Source organism: Pantherophis guttatus, chromosome 2 (assembly GCF_059756535.1).
Source record: "Pantherophis guttatus breed Tessera chromosome 2, ASM5975653v1, whole genome shotgun sequence".
Lineage (NCBI taxonomy): Eukaryota > Metazoa > Chordata > Lepidosauria > Squamata > Colubridae > Pantherophis > Pantherophis guttatus.
Genome location: NC_142064.1, coordinates 196,043,870 through 196,070,169, shown reverse-complemented (window position 1 = coordinate 196,070,169; position 26,300 = coordinate 196,043,870). Strand labels below are relative to the sequence as shown.

General features: G+C 38.9%; 1 protein-coding gene across 4 annotated transcripts in view; it reads left to right on the top strand.

Moving 5' to 3' along the window:
- The window catches only part of ADAMTS2 (ADAM metallopeptidase with thrombospondin type 1 motif 2), a 283,800-nt gene that overhangs the window by 244,856 nt on the left and 12,644 nt on the right, over nucleotides 1-26,300 (top strand). For all 4 annotated transcript variants that reach the window (XM_087887492.1, XM_034403051.2, XM_034403043.2 and 1 more), the window contains 10 exons: nucleotides 6,372-6,517; nucleotides 8,622-8,797; nucleotides 9,781-9,914; nucleotides 11,738-11,861; nucleotides 16,914-16,994; nucleotides 19,195-19,358; nucleotides 19,728-19,884; nucleotides 21,889-22,021; nucleotides 25,233-25,440; nucleotides 25,763-25,892. In XM_087887492.1, the coding sequence (XP_087743618.1) occupies nucleotides 6,372-6,517; nucleotides 8,622-8,797; nucleotides 9,781-9,914; nucleotides 11,738-11,861; nucleotides 16,914-16,994; nucleotides 19,195-19,358; nucleotides 19,728-19,884; nucleotides 21,889-22,021; nucleotides 25,233-25,440; nucleotides 25,763-25,892 (1,453 nt within the window). The remainder of the gene's footprint in view (nucleotides 1-6,371; nucleotides 6,518-8,621; nucleotides 8,798-9,780; nucleotides 9,915-11,737; nucleotides 11,862-16,913; nucleotides 16,995-19,194; nucleotides 19,359-19,727; nucleotides 19,885-21,888; nucleotides 22,022-25,232; nucleotides 25,441-25,762; nucleotides 25,893-26,300) is intronic.

The window sequence follows — 26,300 nt, the reverse complement described above, 5'->3', positions numbered from 1 at the left end:
TTAACAATGGGGCTAACCGGGTCAGAACAACAGGAGAGAACAAAGATCTCCAGAGTTATGGCCCTTTGTGTGAGGTTTTCTAGTTTCCCAGGGATCCCTAGGACTGGAGGTGAAGTAGAATGAAATGCAAGTCTGCAATGAAGAGTGCGGTGGTTGGAGTACAGGAACAACATGAAGATGTTATTCTGGATGATATTTTTCTATGAGCCAGATAAGGAAGAGGGAAGTAGCGAGTGGTGAAGGAAGAGAGGAAAGCAGAGCAGATTTGAAGTAGTTTCCTTGAGTACAAAGGGAATAGCCTGGGGATGCCCTCATTAACAAAGAAGGGATAAATGGGGGGATGTGGATTCTCTGGTTTAGATGTAATAATGGGAGAATGTACTTTTACCAATACTCTGTTGGTTTGTTTTACTTTTTTGAGATAGTCTCTCTCTCTCTCTCTCTCTCTCTCTCTCTCTCTCTCTCTCTCTCTCTCTCTCTCTCTCTCTCTCCCTCCCTCCCTCCCTCCCTCCCTCCCTCCCTCTCTCTCTCTCTCTCTCTCGCTTTCTCCCTCCCTCCCTCCCTCCCTCTCCCTCCCTCCCTCCCTCTCTCTCCCTCCCTCCCTCCCTCCCTCTCTCTCATTTATCTAGCTGTCAAATATATTGGCTGCCCATCTTACCATAGGGTAACTCTGGGCAGCTTACAGAGACACATTTAAAACATAAAAAGTTAAAAAGTACACCCCCAATACTAGGTCTATTACAGGGTAGTCCTCAACTTACAACCATAATTGGGACCAGAATTTCCATGGCTAAACAAGGTGGTGCAACAAGGAATTACACCCAATTTTAAAGCCTTGTCAAGGTTGGTAAATAAATCAATGCAGTTGTGAAATGAATTATGTAATCATTAATTGAATCCAGCTTCTCCCAATGACTTTGTTGGAAGCTGGCTGGGAAAATTGCAAATGGTGCTCACATGACCCTGAGATTCTGCAACCATTGTAAATAGAGACCAGTTGCCAAACTCCCGAATTTTGATCAAATAACTAATAACTGGCATATGTGTGAGGACTGGATTTAAGCCAGACAGTTGCCAGACTGCAAATGGTTAATAAATAAATAAATGTTTGTAAGTTGAAGACTTCCTGTACACTATCAGAATTTTGCAAGTACAACTCTTCCTCCCTAACTTTTACAGTCCAAGAAACTAAAGATGTCTTTTCTGAGACCTTTGCCAGGCCCATATTCATTCTGTGGGCTCAATTACTGCTTGTCTGATTGTTGTCTAGTCTGCATCTCTTTTCTCCCAAGGTCATTCTTGTATATCATTACAATTTGTAAGGTGGATAATTTTTGGGTGGATAATTGGGAGAATATGAATAATTTGCCTTCATTTGTAATGGTTGATCCCAATTGGGATCTTGATTTACTGAGGATCTCAAGGAATCAAAGGAGGTAACAGCTCTAGGGCCAATGGAGTAAAATAAAAAAGAAATCTTACTGAGTCTAGCTACATGTGCAAGCGTGAGTTTACATGGCGGCATTTGGGAGGCAAAGTATCATTACATCAACTCGTTAATTGTGTCAGTGAACTGTTGTCCAACAACTTCGTTTAGATCCAGGTTGGCTATTGTGATAGATTAGCATAGCACATTGTCAAAGAAATATTTTAACAGAATAACAGACTTAGAAGGGATCTTGGAGGTTTTCTAGTCCAACCCCGTGCCCAAGCAGGAGCCCCTATACCATTTCAGACAAATGGCTGTCCAATCTTTTCTTAAAAATCTCCAGTGATGCAGCACCTGCAACTTCTGAAGGCAAGCCACTGGTTAATTGTTCTCCTTACTTCTACCTTATTTCTGTATTTGATTAGTGCTTCTTGTCCTGCCTTCAGGTGCTTTGGAGGATAGATTGATCCCCTTTTCCTTGTGGCAACCCTCAAGTATTAGAACACTGAAAATCAAGTATTGACTTTTCATGGCCAGTGTTGGGGTTATTTTGAATTTATAGCTTGCCATAATCCCATGACTTTCAGTGATTTGCAAGAAAAAAAATTAAAACATCTATATGTATTTCCAGTGAGTGGAGGTAGGGAAAAGCAGGAGGAGTTGGAGCCATTGGTTTTGATGGTTTATGTGATTTTTATAACTGTTAATGTGTTATGTCTATTTGTTGGCTATTTTTGCATTTTGTGGATATTTTGTTGTTATTTTTACAGATGTATGTAAACTGATAGAAGTCTATTTTGACTGTAACAGCTACAAATCATATATATATTCATTATCAGTAATGAATAAACTCATTTGGAAATATTATTAAATGTTCCAATAACATATAATCCCATAAAACTTTGTGGCTGAAGCATTCAACCAGGGGTTGAATGCAGCTGGTTCTATCTGGCTCGGGCAAACCGGTAGTGGTGGCTGCGGGAGGCTCTGCCCACCTGCGCAGACGTCATGACGTCACTTTTTTGTGACATTTTAAGCCTCTGTGCAAGGGGTGGGTTCTACTTACCTTTACTACTGGTTCGCAGTGAGACCACGTGCCTGCTCTTCTGCGCATGCGCAGAAGCGTTTTGATGACATCGGGGTCGGTGGGTGGAGCTTCCTGCCAGTTTTACTATTGGGTCTCTAGAACCAGTGTGAACCAGAGGCAACCCACTACTGCTCTGCACATGTGCAGAAGGCTTTGTGCATGTGCGGATGATGGTATGTGCGAGTGAAGTGAATGTCCGTGTGGCGCATGCACATTTGTGAACCAGAAGGGAAGGTAACTGAATTTCACCCCTGCATTCAACCTTATCCAAGACAGTACTGGTTTCAGTGAGAGAAGCAAGCACATGTTGGACTGCTGTTCTGAAGCTGTTCTGATTCAACTGTAACAAATATTTAAATATATGCAACTTCTCCTCAATAAATTCAGAGTCATGATGCAAATTAGTAATTGTTAGAAAAAATGAACTCACTAAGCACACAAGTTAGAGCAGATTTAACCCATAGCAGATTTATTTTCAGATTCCTCTTCAGTTACCCACTTCTGGTTTTCATAGTTTAAAGTCATGTGATAATGCAAACATATCTTGACCTAGGCTATTACATTGAAGAGATTCTTGACTTTAGTCATCTGTTGATCATCCAAATCATCAATAATGTTTTCTGTGTAGCAGGTCTACAAATTATGGTCTTTTCTCCTGCTTTTATGAGGTATTCAGGACGTTTTTACTTGATTCCCTTGCTAAAGTATTCTTCATTCTCTGTTTAAAACACATTTTGTATTATGCATCCTTCTCTGTTTTTGCTGGTGGTGGGTGTTTGTTTAGCCATGTGTTTCACATACAGTTCCTGCCAAATGCCTAGAATTGAAGGCTGATCGAGTGGCACAACATTTGTTATGGAAATGATTATTAGAAAAAGTTATCGAATGATTGTGTATAGCCATCTGTGCGTATGTCTTTATGCCCAGATTCTTATACTGACAAACCATTCATGCACAGGACCTACAATTACATCCGGGTATAAAGCAGTGATAGTATATTATGAAAGTATTTCTAGCTTCATATTTTCTTAGAGAAGGTTCATGTAGATGGGTTTGTAACACAGTAAGCCTTCCCCAATATCATAGTGCCAAAGGGATTGGGATACAATTTTGATCAATCCTAGCCATATAAACTATGGCCAGGAAGGAGGAAGCTTGCAGACAACTGGAGACTTAACATATTAGGTGTAGCTTTTGTTGCTGTTGTTAGTTGCAAAGATGTGTCTGACCCATCGCAACCCCATGGACAACGTTCCTCCAGGCCTTCCTGTCCTCTACCATCCTCTGGAGTCCATTTAAGCTCATGCCTACTGCTTCAGTGACTCCATCCAGTCACCTCATTCTCTGTCATCTCCTTCTTCTTTTGCCTCAATCATTCCCAGCATTAGACTCTTCTTTGGTATATATTTAAAAGATTTATATAGCTACTATTATTTTATTATTAATAATAAAAACGTAAAAATTATATATAATTTTAAAAATTATAAAAGTGGTTGTATGGTGGCTATATACATTTGAGATAGAGAGAGGGAGGGAGAGACAGAGAGAGAGAGGGACAGAGAGAGAGAGAGAGAAAGATAAAAGATAGACAGACAGACAGACAGACAGACAGAGATAAAGATACAGATAGATACAGATACAAATATACTGTAGGTAGATTCACTTTCCTAGGTTTCTGAATTCTGTTCCACAAGCCAAAGGAATCTTGATTGTTTTTTTCTTTTCTCTTTTTTCTCAGGCAAAGGGGGCACATTTTTCTTTGGAAACCCATTCTAGAACCCCTTTCTAGAAATTCATTTTAATGGAGCTATGGTCAAAGAAAGCAGCTTCAGAAAAACAATCAATCAATATAGGGTTTCCTGCCATAGCAAAAAAAAAAAAAAAAAGCAAGGGATTTAAAGATGTAGCACTCAAAACACACATAGATGTAAATAGAGCCTATGATGAGGGGACTACTTAGCATTGGCCTTACTGTGTTTTTCTCTTTACCAAAATGTTGAGTTCAGGTAGCTATTGAGGTTCATTTTGTTTGTGTTTTTTAAACTACTGTTTCTATATGTTCACATACTTCATAGAACTATCAAAATAATTATTGCTTCTAATGTTTTCTGAGGCCATCAGTGTTACCATACAAAGAAATATTCCTTTCCTGCTGCTTACTATAAGCACATGTTAGCTAAAGCCCTTTTTCTTACTTGCTGTTGTAAAAGCTTTTCTTCAGCCCTGCAATTAAATTGTTCAGAATTTCGTTTATAAATCATAACTGAGAAAGAACTGTAGATTTCAGCTGTTGAAACATTACCACTCTGATTTTAATTAAATAAAATCCATTTGTGTAGGGTGGGGAGCAACATTGTATTCTACTGATGTAATGTGGGTTTAGCTGTCTCTGTTTGATATTATTGTGAATACAATGGACCACATCAATTTCGGGTGTTTCTCCGAAAACTTGCCTATTGCGTGTAGAAAAACAATAAATACCTGTCTTGTGTAACAATTATAGTGATATATTAATTTTGGCTTTTCTCAGATTCTTATTTTTGTTAATCTGCCAGGTTAGGGTCATCAATATTTACTTTCAATTTTTGTTGCCATTAAACTTGGGAATTATTTAGCTTATGTTTCTCCAAAGAGAAATATTTACATTTGTGATTTTGGTTGTTAGATTCAATTTTTAATTGATTGTAAAACAAATAATGCATTTTAACATTATTTTTGAAGGAGAACATGAGTTCTATTCCTACCTTAGACATGAAAATTAACTGGATGACTTTGGGTCAGTCATTCTCTCTCAGCCCAGCTCACCTCACAGGGTGGTTTTTGTGGGGAAAATAGGAGGAGGAAAGTGTGTTGGATATGTTAGCTACCTTCGTATTTATAAAAATAATAAAGGCAGAAAACAAACAAACAAACAAATAAATAAATAAATAAATGTAATCCATGATTTACAACAGTCAGTTTAGTGACCATTAGAAGTTGTAAGGGCACTGAAAAAACTGATTTATGACCATTTTTCACACTTATGACCGTTGCAGCATCCCCATGGTTACATGACCAAAATTCAGATCCTTGGCAATTGACTCACATTCATTATGGTTGCAGTGTCCTGGGGTCATGTGATCCCCTTTTGTGACCTTCTGACAAGTCAATGTCGAAGGTCGCAAATTTTACATCCGTGTTTTGATTCACTTAACAACTGTGGCAAGAAAAGTCATAAAATGAGACAAAACTCATAACAAATTTTATAACAAACAAAACACTTAACAAATTTTCCCCTTAGCAGCATAAATTTTGGGCTCAATTGTGGTTGTAAGTCAAGGACTACCTGTACTACACTTTTCACATGTTTCCCTAGGATGTGCTTTAGAACTGGCAACCTGCTTTGAAAATTTGGGAAAAGAAAGTGTGAATTTTGAATAAGAAGATCACTTTCTTCTGTCTCCATTTTATTGTTGCTCCATTAGCACATTTGTCTCCCTGCAGTCCTCTAGGTCTACCCAGGGAACTAACATAGTACAATAGGGGCAGGTTTTATTTTATTTTTCCTTCTGAAGATTCAGCTACATAACTGAGGAAGCTATATCTGGGTTACAGATGGGTAGGTATGAACTGACGTGCAATGGACCAAATCAAAAGCAAAGTATCAAACTCTAGCAGCATTTTTTTTCAATGGCAGCAGTTCAAACATCTGAATTTTAATAATATATGAAAAATGCATATATGAGAAACTAGTGGTTTCTTTTGGAGTAGTATTACTTTTTAAACAACAATTCCTTTCAACCTAGGCCCAATTGCCAAGAAAACAAAGTTGATGAATTTCAAAAATATGCATACCTGTATATTTTTCTCTTTTAGCATTGTTTTAAAGGTCACTGTATCTGGTTAACTCCAGATATCTTGAAGCAAGATGGAAATTGGGGAGCATGGAGTAAATTTGGTTCCTGTTCCCGAACTTGCGGAACAGGAGTGAAATTCCGGACACGCCAATGTGACAATCCACAGTAAGTTGAACTTAATCAAATTATGCCCTTTGATAATGGATTTTAGTTTAGATGTCTTCAATGGATTTGCAATAATGTTGTTAAACTATCACAAATTATTTTTTTAAATTGCTTAGTTCTGACTAAGGATTAAGCTAAGTTATAAATAGTTTATAGCCATTGCCTTGCTCTTGTATTTGTTTCACTGCGAAACTACTGGAAAGATAAAATAGAACAGATCACACAATATTGTGGCAGACTGTGTTAGGACTGTACTATAATATCCATAGTATCCTATCCTATCCTCTAATATCCATATACTAGTCCCGTGATGGCGAATCTCTGGTACGCGTGCCAAGGTGGCACGCGTAGCTAAATCAGTGGACACACCAGCTTAGCTCTGGGGTACATACGCCTGCCAGCCAGCTGATTTTCAGGCCTTCTGGGCCCACCAGAAGTAGGGAAACAGGCTGTTTCCTGCCTCCAGAGGGCCTGGGGGGCATGGGGAAGGCCCGTTTTTCTTTTTTACCTGGCTCCAGATCCTCTCTATTTATCTGGGAAGGGGAAAAACAGCCTTTTCCACTCCCTCCCTGTATTCTTCATGTAAAGTAACAAAATCTAAAAACAGCACAAAAGGCAACATGAGAAAATACAGTGGTAAGTTAAAAAGTAATAAGATAAATATTTGATGCATAATCTCCTTAATAAATTACAGCAAGATTTAGGAAGTTCAATTATCCAAGCAATAAATGAAAAAATTGGACTGGGTTCTTAACCTGTCAGACAAATATCATAATCACTTTGAGTGCTGCATTAAAGGTTTCATAGTTAATGTGTGCATGTGTATTCAGGTGTTTCTTCTATTCTACAAGATGATTATGAATGAAACCCAGCTATTCTTAAGTGAGTCATACTTAATCTCTTTTAACTGCTGAAAACTGCCCTGAGTTGGGTTGACTGCAATGGATACACTTAAACTTACATACCACTTCACAGTGCTTTACAGCCCTCTGTAAGTGGTTTGCAGAGTAAGCATATTGCCCCTGACAATCTGGGTCCTCATTTTACTAACCTTGGAAGGATGGAAGACTGAGTCAACCGGCAGCCTGTCAGGATCAAACTCCTGGCTGTGGGCAGAGTCAGCCTGCACTACATACTTAAGAAATAATCTTTTCTTCTTTTTGTTTACTTGATTCCCCATATTCCCACTGAGAAGTCCCCTCTGTCTACTACCCAGATTTCCAGTGTGTCTTTTAAGGTTATGTAGAGGTTGCAGAAGGGAAAGGATAATCTCCCCTAGCTTTGCTTGCAGGATCTCTTTCTTAAGCATACAATCAACATTGTATCTCACCCACAACTATTTCAGCATTTTTATAGTGCATGCTCAGGATTTCATATTTATCCATATATCCCACTAGGTCATATTGTAGATATTGAGACTAAGAATATATTGTAGATATTGAGACTAAGAATGTGCCTTCCTACCTCATACGTGTTCAGATTTTGGAAACCATTGGAAATTAATATTGGAAATGAACAATAAATAAGTACAGGTAGTCCTCGACTTACAACACTTCACTTAGTGACTGTTCAAAGTTACGACTGCACTGAAAAAAGTGACTTACGATGATTTTTCACACTTATGATCATTGCAGCATTCCCATGGTCATGTGATTTACATTCGGATGCTTGATAAGTGATTCACATTTATGACTGTTGCAGTGTCCCATGGTCATGTGATTCCCCTCTTGCGACCTTTTGACAAGCAAAGTCAATGGGGAAACCAGATTCACTTGCTACTAATTCAGTGATTCACTTAACAAATGTGGAAATAAAAATCATCAAATGGGGCAAAACTCACTTAACAAATTTCTCACTTAGCAACATGAATTTTGGGCTCAGTTATGGTCGTACGTTGACGACTACCTATAATAAAGAATCTGTAGCATTCCAGACATTGTTGGACTGCAGTTCTTTAAATTCTTGAACTTTTCTGAGCGGAGTTCCTGGGAATTTGAATCCAATATCTGGTGAGATACCACTTTTCCAGTTCCAATAAAATGCAACAGTCTATTATATTATTGATCTAGAATCATTCATTAGTATTACTTGTTCTTTTCCCTAGCCCTGCTAATGGAGGCCGCACATGTTTTGGACCAAGCTATGAGTTTCAGCTATGCAATAGTGAAGATTGTCCTGATGGTGATGAAGACTTCAGAGAGGAGCAGTGCAGGCAGTGGGATCCCGTTTTTGAATATCAGAATATGAAGCATCACTGGCTTCCATATGAACATACTGATGGTTCGCACAATTTATCTTTTTCATTTCATCCTTAGCAGAGCAGACCAGGATAACTCTGCCCAGTTTCAAAAACTGGAATGTCCTGTATGCAGAAATACTGCAGTTCATTAGCATTAACCCTCAGATCAGGGATGGACAACTAGGCCCCCTTCACAACCTATGGGCTTCAACTCCCAGAATTCCTAGCCAGCCATGCTGTCTTAGGAATTCTGGGAGTTAAAAGCCACAGATTCAGTGGTGGGTTGCCCCGGTTCAGACCGGTTCGCAAGAACCGGTAGTAAAATGGGCAGGAGGCCCCACCCACCTCCCCGGATGTCATCATTGGTGATCTGCACACGCGCAGAAGCTTCTTCCTGTTGCGAACCAGTAGTAAAGGTAAGTAGAACCCACCCCTGCACAGATTGTAAAGGGGCCATAGTTGCCCATCCTTATCTCCTATCATACTGTCAAGTGTTTCTAGTTTCTCTTCAGAGGAGAGCATATTTTCAGACAGATGAGTATGCACTTCATAGTAGGAATTATTTAGGCTGCAGAATCACTCAATTTATCCATTGTACTTTAATTGAATTAAGGTATATGTTATGCATGATTGACTGTAATAGCAAATGAAACATTTTTATAGAATTGTATTTTAAGGGTCGATTCATTAAGATGGTAGAATCGCTTTCTCTCACTTCATGCCATGCAGGGATATTCAATTCCCAAATCTATCCCCAAGATGGTTTTGTGATTCTGCTAACTAGGAACTCTGAAATAGAAGCTATACTGATGAGGATGAAGTGGGGAAACTCATACAAACTACAAATATTCCCTATTAAATATTTGGTTCGAAGTATAATTCCAGTTTCTAGAATATGGCTCTAAATTTCTCTCTTTGGACAAGTTGCTTAAAATTTTTGACCTCACCACAAAACCTCCATTGAATCAACATTTACAAAATTCCATAATAAGAAAATAAATTACCCAAATATTTTCCCTTATAGCTAAAGAAAGATGCCATCTCTACTGCGAGTCCAAGGAGACTAATGATGTGGTGTATATGAAAAGATTGGTACATGATGGAACACGGTGCTCCTATAAAGATTTGCACAGTATCTGTATGCGAGGAGAATGCCTGGTAGGTTATATCTGTTTCAGATATATCTTTTTCCATTTTTCTATCTGTAAGAATAATATTAAAATTACAATGAGCTGTGGTAGTGCAGTGGTTAGAATGCAGTATTGCAGGCTAATTCTGTTGATTGCCAACTGCCAGCAGTTTGGCAGTTCGATACTCACTGGCTCAGGGTTGACTCAGCCTTCTATCCTTCTGAGGTAAAACAAGGACCCAGATTGTTGGGGAAAATATGCTGACACTGTAAATTGCTTAGAGAGGGCTGTAAAGCACTGTGAAGCGGTATATAAGTCTAAGTGCTATTGCTATAATGGGCTAGTTTTTCCCCTTCCCTGACTAATTTATAAAAAATTCTATATACTATAGAAATTATATTGAATGATATTTTAAAAGAAATCAGATGTGTAGTACTTTACTGTTTTATTAGAGGTGGCAGAATATTTTTCAAATCATAATATTTACTAATAGTGAACTTAATCCTCGGGAGGGGATTATAATATGTGAAAACAAGTATTTAAAAGGAAAGTATTTGTTGAAGTGCAACAGTTTTTAAAGGGGAAAAAGTCATTACGTGGAGAGAAAATTCTCCAAAGCATCCCAAGAAAAATAACTGTGTTCCACAACTGTAGAATGCTTCAAAAGTTAAAGATTTAAGATGGAAAGAAATTAAGTGATATGGTTAGAGACACATTGATGTGTTGTGACTGTGTTACGTACTTAGCTTAGAATGGCTTTCTAAATTTGTTTTTGTTAACAAATTGTTAAACTAATTGTTAAATTTGTTTTTATTCAAGGAAATAGTGATTGCTATCTATAAGCACATGCAGTAGATGACCACATAGATCCGGTCAACCAGACAATCCTTAAACTCTTCTTTTAAAACTCTTCTTTTAGTTCCTAGTGCATGTTGGAATAGCAATAGATCTTAGACTTATATACCGCTTCACAGTGCTTTACAGCCCAGTCTAAGCAGTTTACAGAGTCAGCATATTGCCCCCAAGAATCTAGGTCCTCATTTGACTGATCTCGGAAGGATGGAAGGCTGAGTCAACCTTGAGTTTGGTAAGATTTGAACTGCCAAATTGCTGGCAGCCGGCAGTCAGCAGAAATAGCCTGCACTACTGCACTCTAACCACTGTACCACCGTGGCTCTTATGAAATTATGGAATGTTCCATAAGGACAGTGTTTAGAAAGAATATCTGTTAGTTAATGAATTGTTCATGTCTTTCTAGTGTTACTTTGAGCCACCACATACATGATTTTTATAGCACTTTAGCAATTTCCAAAGTTTTACCTATAACCCCAAAAAAGTTACCCTGATATAGATAAAGATAGCTATTTATTGTTGGTCATGTGATACAGTCATTCTAGATATGCTTGGGTACAATTTTCAGCAATTTTTAACCAAAACCATACCTACCATTCAGTCTTCAAGTTATCTGCTTTAAATAAACCTTGTGTTCAGCTCATTTCCATGATATGTAACTTGAGGACAGACTTACTAAAGTGTGATGTCTTTAAACTGAGAAAGAGAAACATATGGGTTTTTTGGGTGTTATTTTCTAAGGGATTATAGATATGAAACTCTAGCTCTATGATTTTCACTATTTAAAATAGATGTGGGGAAAAAATCAAATATCTACTTAAACTGAAAAGAGTTCTTCTGTTCTTGAAATAAGGCCCCGTGGGACTATCAATATATTATTTCAGGAACATACTTATATTTTAGTTCTGAATATCCTGCTTAAATATCTCGATCTTGTTATCATTAAAAAAAAATTCTCTTACAAACAAAATGAATGGATTATTTTTTTCTTGGTTTCAGAAAGTCGGCTGTGACAAAGTAATAGGCTCATCAAAGCAAGAAGATAAATGTGGTGTGTGCGGTGGAGACAACACCCATTGCAAAGTGGTTAAAGGAACATTCTCCAGGGCACCAAAGAAACAAGGTTGTTCTTATTTAAATATAATATACTTGCCCCAGAAAAGTATGTTTTAATTTTAAAAGGAGTTCAAGAATATTTCCTTTGCTGCATCAAATGCTGGTCTTGAACAGGTTCTGATGGAAACATGTTTTCTTAAATAAAATCAATATAAAAAGAAAACCCTAATTTATGTGACTGAGACATGTTGTCATGTGATGATGTCTTGGTCTACTCAAACCATGAAACAGAATTCTATGTTAGTCTACTCAGAAAGAGTCTTTTGAATCTGACTCCAATAAGTGCGTTTAATTTAACGCAGACATTGTCATCTGTATCCCCCATTTCTCAACATCTTTGAGGAGCATCTATCAATTGTCCCACTACCATCTTAAAGTGAACCAAAGAAAAATACATACCCCCCAAACTGGGGGAAATAGATATTTTCAGACCTGCTTATATCTTTGTCCCTTTTCAGGGCTTCTGTCCTTCCATTCTGACCACTGTTGCAACTCTTTAAACAAGGTCTTAAAAGGAAAGCAAATCAGCACTGCATTCAGACCACCACTGGCCCCTGCTGAAATATTTGTCTGTCTTGATACCTCATCCTTAAAACCAGAGTGTTGGATACATTCAGACTTTCTGCTTTCTTGGTTGTTCATTCTAAACTAGGTTATTGTCTGACTTGCAAAAATCTTTCCATTTTGCATCATGTCTATTTGTCAGGGAGGGCAAAAAATCTTGTCAAAAAGTTGAGTCCTTCAACTTGGACAACAGCGAAAAGACGGAATTTAACAAATAAGCTGAGATCTATGCATAAAAGGTTCTTTTCTCTAGGAGGAAAAATAGTGGTTTTCTTTCCCTATCCAACCCTGCGTGCTTAGGAATAAAGAGGATAGTGAGCCTTTAAAATACAGAAGATAAAATGACTAAGATTGTGCAGTGATCTTGATTCAAAAAGGAAAAGTTAATTGGGAGCAAGCAGGGATGTGTACGCCACAGCTTTTGGTTCCTTGTTGTCTTAAAAGAGTTGCCAACAGATGTGATGTGAACATCAGTGTGCACTCTAAATCACCTTTCCCTTTTGAGTCTGGCTCAAAGGCTCCATCCTGTATTTATAATCATTACTTTTGTTTCCTGCTTTTATTCTTCCAGGAATGCAAGATGATTTCTATGGAGCTACCCCATTTTATTTTTACAAAAGCCTTATGACTAGGTCAGAATGAATTGTATGTTATGCATTGGCACCCTATCTCTCTCTTTATTCTCTTGTTCAGTTTCTCCACATTATCAGTATGCCATGTTTTACAAAGAGGAGAAGGGGAAAACCAGATATCAGAGGAAATAAAGTCATTTTGTTTAATTAATTGAAATTTCTCGATAATAAATATGGAACACCACTTCCACATTCTTTTTATAGCTCTTTTATACTCTTGTGCTGTTAGGCTGCAAAGTAAAAATGACATGGCAACAGGGGTTTAAGGGGGTTAAGGGGATTTAAAGGAGGAGTTCCAGGATGACCAGGGTTCAGAGAACTAAATCTTTTGGTTGAAGGAGCCGCAAATGTTTATTTATTTTATTTATTTATTTATTTATTTTTGAATTTGTATACCGCCCTTCTCCCTGAGGACTCAGGGCGGTGAACAGCCAGATAAAAACATCAGATACAAATATTAAAACACATTTAAAAATATATATAGATTTGGCCCCATTAATTAAAAACGATAAGCAAAACAGAACAATTAATAAAACCCTTAAAAAGAAATTAAGCCAGCCCGGCTTGTTGAAAAAAGAAAGTTTTAAGGGCACGGCGGAAGGCACTGAGGTCATGGATTCTCCTTATCTCAGGGGGCAACTGATTCCAGAGGGTAGGTGCCCCCACAGAGAAGGCCCTCCCCCTGGGGGTCACCAGCCTGCATTGTTTGGCTGATGGCACCCCGAGGAGGCCCTCTCTGTGGGAGCGCACGGGTCGGTGGGAGGTCGTCGGTGGCAGTAGGCGGTCTCGAAGATAGCTAGGCCCTATGCCATGGAGCGCTTTAAAGGTGATAACCAACACCTTGAAGCGCACCCGGAAGATCACCGGGAGCCAGTGCAGTTCACGCAGGAGCGGTGTTACATGGGAGCGCCACGCTGCTCCTGTCACTACCCGCGCTGCTGCGTTCTGGACCAGTTGGAGCCTCCGGGTGCTCCTCAAGGGGAGCCCCATGTAGAGAGCATTGCAGTAATCAAGGCGAGAGGTCACGAGGGCATGAGTGACTGTGCACAAGGAATCCCGATCAAGAAAGGGCCGCAACTGGCGGATCAGGCGAACCTGATAAAAGGTCCCCCTGGTTACAGCCGTCAGATGTTCCTCCAAGGACAGCTGCGTATCCAGGAGGACTCCCAGATTGCGAGCCCTCTCTGTGGGGGCCAAAGACTCGCCCCCAATAGTCAGTGATGGAGTCAACTGACTATATCGGGATGCCGGGAACCACAGTCACTCAGTCTTGGAAGGGTTGAGCCTGAGCCTGTTCCTCCCCATCCAGATCCGTACAGCCTCCAGGCACTGGGACATCACTTCAAGGGCATCGTTGGGGTGGCCTGGGGTGGAGATGTACAGCTGCGTATCATCAGCGTACTGATGGTATCTCACCCCAAAGCCACGGATGATCTCGCCCAGCGGCTTCACATAAATGTTGAACAGGAGGGGCGAGAGGACCGACCCCTGAGGCACTCCACATATAAGAGGCCTCGAGGTCGACCTCTGCCCCCCTGCCAACACAAGCTGCGACCGGTCGGAGAGAAAGGAGGAGAACCAACGTAACACGGTGCCCCCCATCCCCAACTCTTCCAACCGGTGCAGCATGATACCATGGTCGATGGTATCAAAAGCCGCTGAGAGGTCTAACAGGACCAGAACAGAGGAGCAACCCCTGTCCCGAGCCCTCCAGAGATCATCAACCAACGCGACCAATGCCGTTTCCGTGCTGTGCCCAGGCCTGAAACCAGACTGGAACGGATCCAGATAGGATGTTTCCTCCAGGAATTGCGGGAACTGTCGCGCGACCACACTCTCAACAACCTTCGCCAGGATGCGAAGGTTGGAGACAGGACGGTAGTTGGCCAACATTGCTGGATCCAGGGACGGCTTCTTGAGGAGAGGCCTCACCACCGCCTCCTTCAAGGCCGCGGGGAAGTAACCCTCACTCAACGAAGCGTTGATAACACCCTGGAGCCAGCCTCGTGTAACCTCCCGGGAGGCCAGTACCAACCAGGAGGGACACGGGTCCAGTAAACATGTGGCCGCACTAAGTCTCCCCAAGATCCTGTCCACATCATCGGGAGTCACAGCATCAAACTCCTCCCAGATAACATTCTCAAGACTATTCCTCGTCACCCTGCCCTGATCTACCCAGTCAGAGTCCAAGTCCCCCCGGATCTGAGCGATTTTGTCATGCAGGTATTGTCCGAAATCCTCCGCCCTGTCTTCCAAGGGATCCTCCCGCGCTCCCAGATGGAGCAGGGAGCGGGTTACCCTGAACAGGGTGGCCGGACGATTCCCTGATGACGCAATAGAGGCGGAAAAGTAATTAAACTTTGCCGTCTTTATCGCCACTAGGTAGGTCTTAATATGCGACCTTACCAGTGTTCGGTCAGATTCAGCGCGACTGGCCCTCCAACCGCTCTCTAGGCGTCTTTTCCGGCGTTTCATCTCCCTCAGTTCCTCGGTGAACCAAGGAGCCGCGAGGGATCGACACCGGGTCAGAGGCCGCAAAGGCACGACTCGATCCAAGGCCCCACCAGCCGCCCGGTCCCAGGCAGCTACTAGGTCCTCGGCCGAGTCGTGTGCCAGATCATCAGGAATTGGCCCAAGCTCCGTCTGGAACCTATCAGGATCCATCAGACGCCTGGGGCGGACCCATCTAATTGGGTCCGCCTCCCTGCGGCGGGGTTTAGCTACAAATATAGGCTGTTGATATACTGAGTCATGGTGGCACAATAGTTAGAATGTAGTATTGTAGGCTAACTCTGCCCACTGCCAGGAGTTCAATATTGACTGGTTCAAGATTGACTCAGCCTTTCTTTCCATGGTCAGTCAAATGGGGACCCAGATTGTTGGGGGCAATATGCGGACTCTGTAAACTACTCAGAGAGGGCTGTAAAGCACTATGAAGCAGAATATATCTTTAAGTGCTATTGCTGTTGCTACAAATATCTAAAAAAGCAGTCATCTGGAAATGTGCTGAAACTGGCTGTAGGATAAAGACCAGTGGGCTGAAATAAGAGATTCAGGCTGCATATTAGGAATCTCCTCATGCTAAAAGTCATAAAGCAGTGGGCGAGTAGTGGGTTCCCCCATGCTGGAGGTTTTCAGGTGGAGTCTGCATCAAGGTTTTCAGGTGGAGTCTTGTCAAGGATGATATAGTTGATTCCAGCACTGAATAACAGAAAGGACTAGGTCAGGGGTGGGCAATTGTGGCTCTTTTACAACCTGTGGACTTTAACTCCCAGAATTCCTGAGACAGCTTGTCTCAGGAATTCTGGGAGTTGAAGTCCACAGGTTGTAAAAGAGCCACAATTGCCCACCCCTGGACTAGGTTTATCTGTAAAGTCCCTTTTAAATATATTGTACTGATTTTATTCTTGATGTTTTAATTTGAAGAGTATATTACGATTTTAAAATGTTGTAAACTCACCTGGGTTTGAGAGGAAGCATCTACATTCCTTAGAAAAGAAACAAAAGGTGGCTTAGAACTCACAAGTTAAAATGGCAAATTTCTTCATGGCTACAGGTTGCTTGGAATATTTGCAGGCAAGACAGAGAAATTTCTCAGTGGACAACGTGATGGTGCGAAGATATGTGCACTATATGAAACCAGTCTTAGAGCAAAGATTGCCATGTTTATGCATTTTCTGATAGTAAACTATGCTACCAATCTTTGGCAATTATGGTTTAAGTCAGTTCTGGAGCTGCAAAAATGTTTTTTAAAAGGAGTTAGATGGCATCTACTATATAAAATAAAATACAGCAGATATTCATGATTTTTTTTTCTTTTGCTTATAAAAGTTATTGTTAATAGTTTTGATGCTTTCTTGCAGGATACCTCAAGATGTTTGACATTCCAGCTGGTGCCAGGCATTTACTTATACAAGAATCCGATCCTACTGTTCATAATCTCGGTACGTATCATATTGCATCATAGTCAGCATTTGCTCATGGATATGCTTTTTCTGACTAGCTGAAATATTATTCTGGTTATAAAATATATTTTAATTGAGTCGGGGAACCTTTTTGTAGAACTAAAATAGCACTAATGCAACAATATAGAAGCTGGGCAGAGCAATTTTAATCAGTTTTGAGGTTGAAAACCAAACTAGTAGCAAATATGGGTAACTCCATGTTTGCATGTTACATTCATTGCTGGAATTCTCTGAGTTTGTTTGGTTTTGCAGTGAAATTGTTTCTATATGTCCCAAACTCATGCTTGGAGAACTCCAAGCATGCAATATTTTACATTGTATTCTCTTAATCAAAGCAACCTACAAATGTATTTGTTTCCAGCCAGATCCTTTTTTGTTGTAGAAGTGGTGGTGAAATAAGTTCTATTGTGTAGAGAGGAATTTAAGAAACAAAATCTCTACACAAATATATAGAAGTTTAAAAATTCACAGATCCTATTTGGATCATAATTTGAACTTTACCGTACTAAATACCTTAGTACCTGCTCTTTGAAATAGTATGTCTAACTTTCCTAAAATTTGGCTTTGAAATAATAAATGCCCAGAATCACTTGGAGTCTGGCAGCATACACATTTAATAAATAAATAAACAAATCATATGTCATTTCTACTCAATGTAATTATGCAATGTATTCTGCAGAGCCCACATTTCCTGTGCATCAGATTTACCAGATGTGTTTTTGCTTACATCTCCAGCATCTATCCTCTTGGTCCTTCTTTCTAGTTCTAAGCCAACTGCAGCAAGAACGTTCAATCAAGCAAAGTTTCAATAATAATTGAAGCTCTCAATCTTTACAGCTCAGTGGATCAATAAGAGGCATTGTCTTGTAGGCTGTAATTAATTAGAAGCAGATTCATGTCCACTGACCTAGTAACTTTTCTATGAATCATCCAAGCTTTGTTTTAAGAGATATGTTTCGTGAATTGCTGTTCTCTGCAGCTGTCTGGGATTAATAATGTTCATTGCACAGACATATTCCTTACGTTAGGCAAACCATTTCTGAAAAACCATGAGCAAGATAAAAACCTTCTGTTTTATTACCTTCTGTTTTTATTCACAAATGACTCTTGAAGCAGTTGGGAAAAAGAGCAGTAAATGTACAAGGCTGTCATGTCTGACTATTATTTTGAAAGAGAAAATATTCCTTACGTGTTTTAATGTAGACGTGGGCCAGCAAATTTAGCAGTGACAAGAAGAGAGATATAAAAGCTGTGGCTGAGTTGTATATGAAAAGAGGGAAGATTGTGTAAAATTCTCAAGTTCGAAGAAGATTGGTACAATGAAATCGCCTTTCATGGAGAAAAGATTTTTCATATTTAACATACGTGGTTTTCGGTCATTGACTCTATTTGAGGATTTCTGTCTGTCAAATTAAACTATTTTCCTTTTTTTGAAATCAGCCAATAATGAAACCTACAAATTTGCGCCCATACAACTGCAATCAATATATAGCTATATATTATCCAAGAATAGTAGCCAATTTGAAACTCATTAAACTACAGTTTGAAGGAGGTGGGAGAATCTGCCATGTCCCTGTTAGGTTCCAAGAAATATAACAAGCCTTAGGTTTCAATAGTACAACAAGCCTTGTACTATTGTCTAAGGTGAATTATAATATAATTCAAAATCTACCACATTTAGAATACATAGTACACTGCCTTGAGAAATTTGACAGTTAGGCAGCCAGATAAAAATAAAGAAATCCTCATTTTTCCAAAACTCTGGGTAGGACATTAGGAACTACCGTTGCTTTTTTCTCAAGGTAGAGAAGAAAGAATGCAAACAATTTCTGACTATAGAAACTTGAATACAGACTTAGAACCAGAGGGTTCTCAGTTTTGTCATAGATAAGAAACAAGGTTTCCCAATTTTTTATTTTGGGGTGAGGGTGGGGGGTAGGAATAACTAGATAGGATATTTTGGTTGCTTTGTAGCAAATTTTATTTTGTTAATACTAAAATGTTTATAGAAATTTTTCTGGTGATATTTTTTGATTAATTCTCCAAGTAAAGTAAATAAAGCAAGAAGTCACTTCTGTGACTTCTAGTTTCTTTGCACGCTGGAAAAAAAAATAAAAATGAGAAGGAAGGGGAAGCCACTGGACATCTCTTGACTTCATATTTCTTATTTTGTTTTTAGCGATCAAGAACCGAGAAACAGGAAAATTTATTCTAAATGAAAACAACTATGTGCCAGACTCCAAAACTTTCATCCACATGGGTGCAGAATGGGAGTATCGGAATGATGAGGACAGGGAAATGGTCCAAACGATGGGTCCTTTACATCATGGCATCACCATTTTGGTAAGTTCTTCGAAGACGAGGGTGCCGTGTGACAGTGAGTCATGCACCCTTTATTTGATATATAGTATCAGTTGATTTTAAGGATGAAAGCCAAATCTAGATTGTGCCTCCCAATTATATATGTTGCCTCTTTCATTCGTGAGAATTCTAGGGATATGGATTTCCCTTTTTTCAGAAAACAAGATTAGGGATCTTGTGGGGGAATGTGGTTGGCAGAGTGGCAGAGGTGAAATGAAGAGATCATGGACCTGGAACAAGACCAGAGAATCATGGAAGCTTAAATCTTGGTTGGAATCTGGTTTTGAAGAGATTTTAAAAGTGATGTTAAAATGATCTTCCTGAAAAGATATACATTATTTGTCTAACTAGGTAATTCCTCATGGTAATGGGAAGATTTCATTGACATACAAATTTATGATCCATGAAGATTCTTTAAATGTTGATGATAACAATGTCTTGAAAGATCCTGTACCATATGAATGGGCTCTGAAAAAATGGACCCAGTGCTCAAAACCTTGTGGAGGAGGTAAAGATGCTGATGACTGCATTGACTTTTCTGTCTGTTATGAAAAACTGTGATTCTAATTATGCTTTTAAGTATGCTTAATAGTTTAATTTGGCTCATAGCTGAATTTGAGACAGGAATCCATGAAGTTAAAATGACTTAACAGGCTTACCTGTAATTTCTTATCTGTGGTACTGTAATTAATTCATTCAGTGCAGCACATTTGATTTCTCCAAACAATCATCCGTCAAGTCTTTGTGAGATTATGCAAAGTGTAATTATTTATTATGAATCATTAGATATTGACATCTTCAGTTACATTTTAATAGGGAAAAGTTTAGGTCATAGGTAGAAAAATACATTCCATGGGAATTATTTATTGCTGTCTATTACTCAAAAACATGCTGCACATCTAGAAAATGGATAGTAGTTTAAAAAGTAAACTGATGAAATAAACAAATGGTAGGAGACAAAATGCTGCGCTGTAAATTTTAACTGGAGAATGTACCTTGCATTTCACATCTAGAGTAAACTGAACCAACCAGTAATGTGTCAGTTGTTTGTTTTTACACAAACATGCAAAATTGTTCCACATTATCTCATTTCCCAGCTCCCAGAATTCCACCTGCTCTGAAATTTGGAATCCTCCTTGATCATTAGAAGGATATGAACACACATTTCAGTCCTTTGAGGTCCTATTGGGAGACTGACCAAAGATTAATGAAATCAAACTTTATGAGAGGGAGGGAGGGAGGGAGGGAGACAGAGAGGAGAGGGAGGGAGGGAGGGAGAGAGAGGGACTTTCTAAATGTAAATACAACAATGTAAAGAGTCAATAGAGAAGGAAAATGGTTACAGAGTTGTTCAAAGTATGAGGGAAGGGCAGATTTTAAGAGTTTATAAAATATGTAATGCTCCTGACAGACCACAAGATGCCACTGATTTGCTATAAATGAATGTTCTGCCAGGATATTTAGATTTGGATTAATTATTATAGATCAAAAAATATTATAAAATGATGCACAGCATGAGGATATGTATAATAGGCAGAAGTACACACAATTACTTGAATTAAGAAAAATCTTTTAAAAAGGTAATTACTCTAACATGAAAAAATATATTAATGCTAGTACAAATTCTGGAGTAAACTTGTTATCTATTTCTACACAACTAGATTTCTCTTGAAACAGTTATTTCCTTTGTCCATTTTGCCTGAACATTACCTCAGGTAAATTCTCACTTTATTAGAGGTTTCCCAAACTCAGCTCATACATCCTTCCTATGTTTCTTTCTCGTGTTCTGCTTTTGTCTTTTTAAGAAGATTCATTTTCTGCTTCTCAGTATTGCCTACACATCTGGGATTTCCAGATGGTTGGATCTTAGTTTTTTTGACTAACTTACAACTAAGTGTAAGAACTGGGAAGGGGAGCATGATCCTATTTTAACCATTTTGTGATTGTCCTGTTTTTTGCAACCTCTATCTGACAGCCCAAGTGTGTTGATTTCTGTGTATAATTGAAACCTGATGTTGTCTGATCTGGAAAGCTAAGCAAAGTCAATCCTGGTTTGATGGAAGAGCACCTTTTAGGAAGCACAGGTAGTTGGACTACATTGAGAAGTCAAACTTAAAGGAAGAAGGCAATATCAAGTGACAGGAATGTATCTGTGTAAATTATCAAGCTTGACTACAATAAGATTTTATATAATCGGAGTCGGTCACCGGGACCAGAGGTTTTGTCTTCTGAGATTTCAGACTTGTGCTGGAGCCCATCTTCAGGGAATTTCTCTCTAGAAAGAAGATGGGCTCCAGCACGAGTCTGAAAGCTCGGAAGACAAAACTTGTGGTCCCAGTGACTGACCCAGATTGGATCCTTCAACAGATACGTGATCCTGGGACACGTATATTTGCCTTCATTCATAAAATAGTGGCCAGAGTATTTTTAGTAGGGGGAAAATGAAAATATTTGAATTATGTAAAAGTTCTTGGAAATGTTGAAGATAAAGTAAGGTTTCCCCCCCCTCAAGGCTACCAGTTTACAAAATATGGTTGCCGGAGGAAGAATGATCTGAAGATGATCCGTCGCAGTTACTGTGAGTCTATCTCAAAGCCCAGGCCCATTCGTAGAATGTGCAATCTCCAGGAATGTTCCCAGCCAATGTAAGTGGGTCTTTCTGAATTTTCACTGCCATTAAATACTCATCTCCTAATGCAACATTGCCTTGCTTCAGATGACTTTGTCTTAATTTTAATGTTCTTCCCTTTCTGATGCTTTCTTTTTTCATCAGAGCTGCTCTGATACATTTATAAAGTTACCACTTTAGGAATTACATGCAATGATATAATGATATAATATGAAATTATGAAATTAGCAATATTAAGAGACTTAAGTTTAAAAATCACATACATTGAGGATGCCCCCCAATTGCAAAATGAATTTTGAAGAAGATAAACTTTTTTTAAGAAAAACATCTTAGTAAATATAATAGAATAAGTCATTATTGAACATGTATAAGTGCCTGAATTTTTGAAGGGGAAGCAGATAGAATTTATATAAATTGATTTTCAGTTCTTTAAAAAGGCTATTATTGAAAAATATTCCATTTGCTAATCCTAATTTAAACAGCAATAAAAACTGTAGTGTAACTTTTAGAAATTTTGGGTTCTTGAAAAATTGTGAAAAATGAGGATTTTCTGCTTACAAAACCTTTAGATGTAAGCAGTGGTGGGATTCAGGTAATTTAACAACCGATTCTCTGCCCTAATTATTTCTTCCAACAATCAGTTTGCCAAACTACTCAGAAAGTTAACCACCGGTTCTCCTGAAGTGGTGCGAACTGGCTGAATCCCACCACTGGATGTAAGCATTTATGGTATTTTTCACTTAAATACTTACTTCTGGTAATTTTAAACAGATATTTACACTCCATGATTTGGATTAGCAGGCATTGTAAAGATAGAGGTTATGCCTTTGTTCCTAGTTTAACTAGAGATTAACAATTTAAAAAATATATAAATGGGATTAACACTTTTTGGATTGAGAATCTCATACATGTCTGCAAGAAAACAAGCAAGCTCAGAAAGCACCAAGGATCCTTGATCCCATACATGCTCATTCTTGATAAATCAGGATTTTGGTTATTTAGCATCATATCTGAACTAAATTAGTTGATGTGTCTGTAATAATGTCCCAATGCTGTGCATTCCATTACCACTTAGCTCACATCATTGGATGTTAGCAGAAGCAGACCTTCCGTGTAGTAAAACAAACATTTGTTTGTTTATTCCTTCCTAAAAGGAGGGAATACCATAGAGCAGGCTTTATATATGCACATTAATTTGAAAATTCTAAAATCATAGATGACTTGGGAATAGTGTCCTCTCTATAATTTGTTTGCCTTCACATTCCATAGTTCACTGTGTCCTAACTAAAAACTGAAATGGACATTTAGGTATTTCTTGGAAAGAGCAACTATTTAGTTCTGCCCTGATTTTAAAGAGGAGTTTCTCTATGGAGGTTGTTTCTATTTCACTTACTGTAGATCAGAGGGTATCACTGCCTGAGCAAACTGTCCTCTGATGCTATTTGTGAAGCATCTTGAGCAATTCACTGCTGGGAAATGGAACTGGTATTAGATGGAATATTGCAAAAGAGAAGAGTTCAGAGTTTTGCAACACTTACGTTTTTAATATTTATATGATTATCATACACTCTATGGTTATCACAGATGCAGAAATAGTTAAAGATTGTTCCCAAGAAAAATGGCTCTATTGCTTTGAAATATTTACAATGGAACAACAAACCATGACGGCTTTCATTCTCTTTAGTATGGTACTATTGAATTGTTGGCAAAGTAGCAAATTTATTTCTAAGAATTATGCTGCTTCTGTGCCAGCTTTTGCTAACAACACTTGTTTTAATAGTGACTCTCCCTGCTAGTTTCCATGTTGATTGTTTAGAGTATTACGAATAGATGATCTTATTTGTCAGAAAAACTAGAAGGAAATTCTGTTCTCTTAAGTCTGGCATCTGGCATCTACATTAGGATAGTTCAATAGCAGAATTATTTTAGGTGTCATATTTTTTAGAATTATGTAAAGTCCAGCTCTGATTTCTAAGTACAGGTTGTCCTCAACTTATAACCGCAATTCAACCCAAAATTTCTGCTGCTAAGCGAGGCAATTTTACGTAAATTTTGCCCCATTTTATGACCTTTCTTGCTATAGTCGATAGGTGAGTCACTGCAGTTGTTAATTTAATAACATGGTTGGTAAGCGAATCTGGCTTCCCCATTAACTTTGCTTGATGGAAGGTCGCAAAAGGTAATCTCATGACTCTGGGATTCTGAAACCATCATAAATATGAGTCAGTCACCAAGCATCTGAATTTTGATCACATGACCATGGGGATGCTGAAGTGGCCAAAAGTGTGAAAAATGATTGTAAATCACTTTTTTCACTGCTGTTGTAACTTTGAACAAATGAACGGTTGTAAGTTAAGGACTACTTGTCCTTGTATTTTAGATATTTATAAATTTGTCAAGTTTATTCATTCTTCTCCTTTAACTGAAATCTTTAGTTCTCTCTTTGTCCTATTATTTAAAAAAAAAAAATCAGAAAAAGCATTTTTTCCAAGGGAAGAATTCTTTATAATTAATTCCAAAATCTTATTTCAAACTTAATTGAACCCTTAGTACATTTGTAGTTTTCTAAAATTGAAGCATTAACTAATCTTCTGCTGTTTATCTTAAGATCTTAAGCTTGTAGCTAAAACTTTCTTTTGTTAAAGCAGGGGTGTCAAACTCGTGTCATCATGAAGTCGTCACGTGACATATCATGACTTTCCCTCCATTCACTAAACTGGGCATGGGTGTGTCCAGCGCATGATGCATCCAGCCTGCGGGCACGAGTTTTATACCCCTGTGTTAAAGCATTGAAGACAAACTTACTTGATGCTTTCAAACTTGCTGATCCAAAGATTTCTAATAGCTGATAAGTAGTTAACAAGCAATTCCTTCTGTGACTTAGTATCTCCTTTCCATGGGGCCAACTGTAGTTTGAGCAAGATGACTATTCCCTCATCTCTCACCACTCAGAACCTGCTGGAGACCACTATTTTGCAGCCCCTTATGTGGAGCACTTGTGGACAATCTTTCCCCTGACAGAGAGGTTTTAAGAGCTGGTCTACTCATCAGCTCTTTGTTCTTAATCACAATTGTCAGCTCTGCTTTTCATGGAGCTGTCTTCAGTCCCCTATTCTTCCTCTGCAAGTCACAGACTGAACAATACTCATTCTCAAAATACTCATACTAGATAGGAGGATATAGTGGTGCCATTATATATTTGACTTAATTGTTTTTCATTGAAACAGATGGGTGATAGGTGACTGGGAACCTTGCAGCAAAAGTTGTGGGAAAACAGGATATCAGGTGCGTTCAGTACGATGTATCCAAACATTGCACGACAACACAAACCGTTCTGTCCATACCAAATACTGCAGCAGTGATCGTCCGGAGGGCAAGAGGGTTTGCAATCGGGAACTTTGCCCTGCACAGTGGTGGATTGGACCCTGGTCACAGGTAAGCAGACATTTGAATCATGGTTCAATTTATACATTGATTTCAACTGAAATAAATGGGGAAAGTCTGGGTGGCCTTTCAGTTCCTTTATCTTGGAAGTACAAAGTGGAATGTATAGATGTTATGTTTCTATAAACAACATGACTCCATGTTGGCCTTAGAGTCATCCGGAAGTTTAGAAAGTTGGAAGAAGAGTAGCTATAGTGCGATTGTTAGCATTAAGTAATTGTGCATGTGTGTGTGTATAAAGATGAAAGATATAAACCAAAAATGCATTTACAAAAGAGAATTGGAAGCCCATTTTTCTTTGTTTGCTCTCCAGTGTTCTGTAACCTGTGGTAATGGCACACAAGAAAGGCCAGTTCTCTGCAGGACAAGAGAAAACATTACTGGCTTTTGTAAAGAAGATAGGCCAGAAACAACAAGACCCTGCAGGCTACCTTCATGTCCCAGTGAGTCTACACATTTTAAAAACTCTTTGTTAGATTTGATGATGGAAGAGATGGACACAGCTCTTTCAGTGACAACAGCTCTTTATTAGTAGACCAGTACAACCCAACAAACTGCTTGTCTGGCAGTGTCCCTTTTTTTATAGAGGGCTGCCAGACAGCTTAGCCAATGAGCTTCAAGTATTTTCCCGCCATTTTGGAGGATCTGAGTGAAGCCTATAGCTCACTCCTTATATGGTACATAACACTTTTCTTGAGTCCTCTGGAGAGGGAAGGGGGAGGGCTGAAGTTGGGAGGACTCCTTTGTGAAATGCCAACAAACTATAGAGATACTATAGTCACATTTGCCATTTTACTTCTGTATTGTCAGAGTAGTCTGTCCCATATTCCCAGTGTTAACGGCTTTACCTT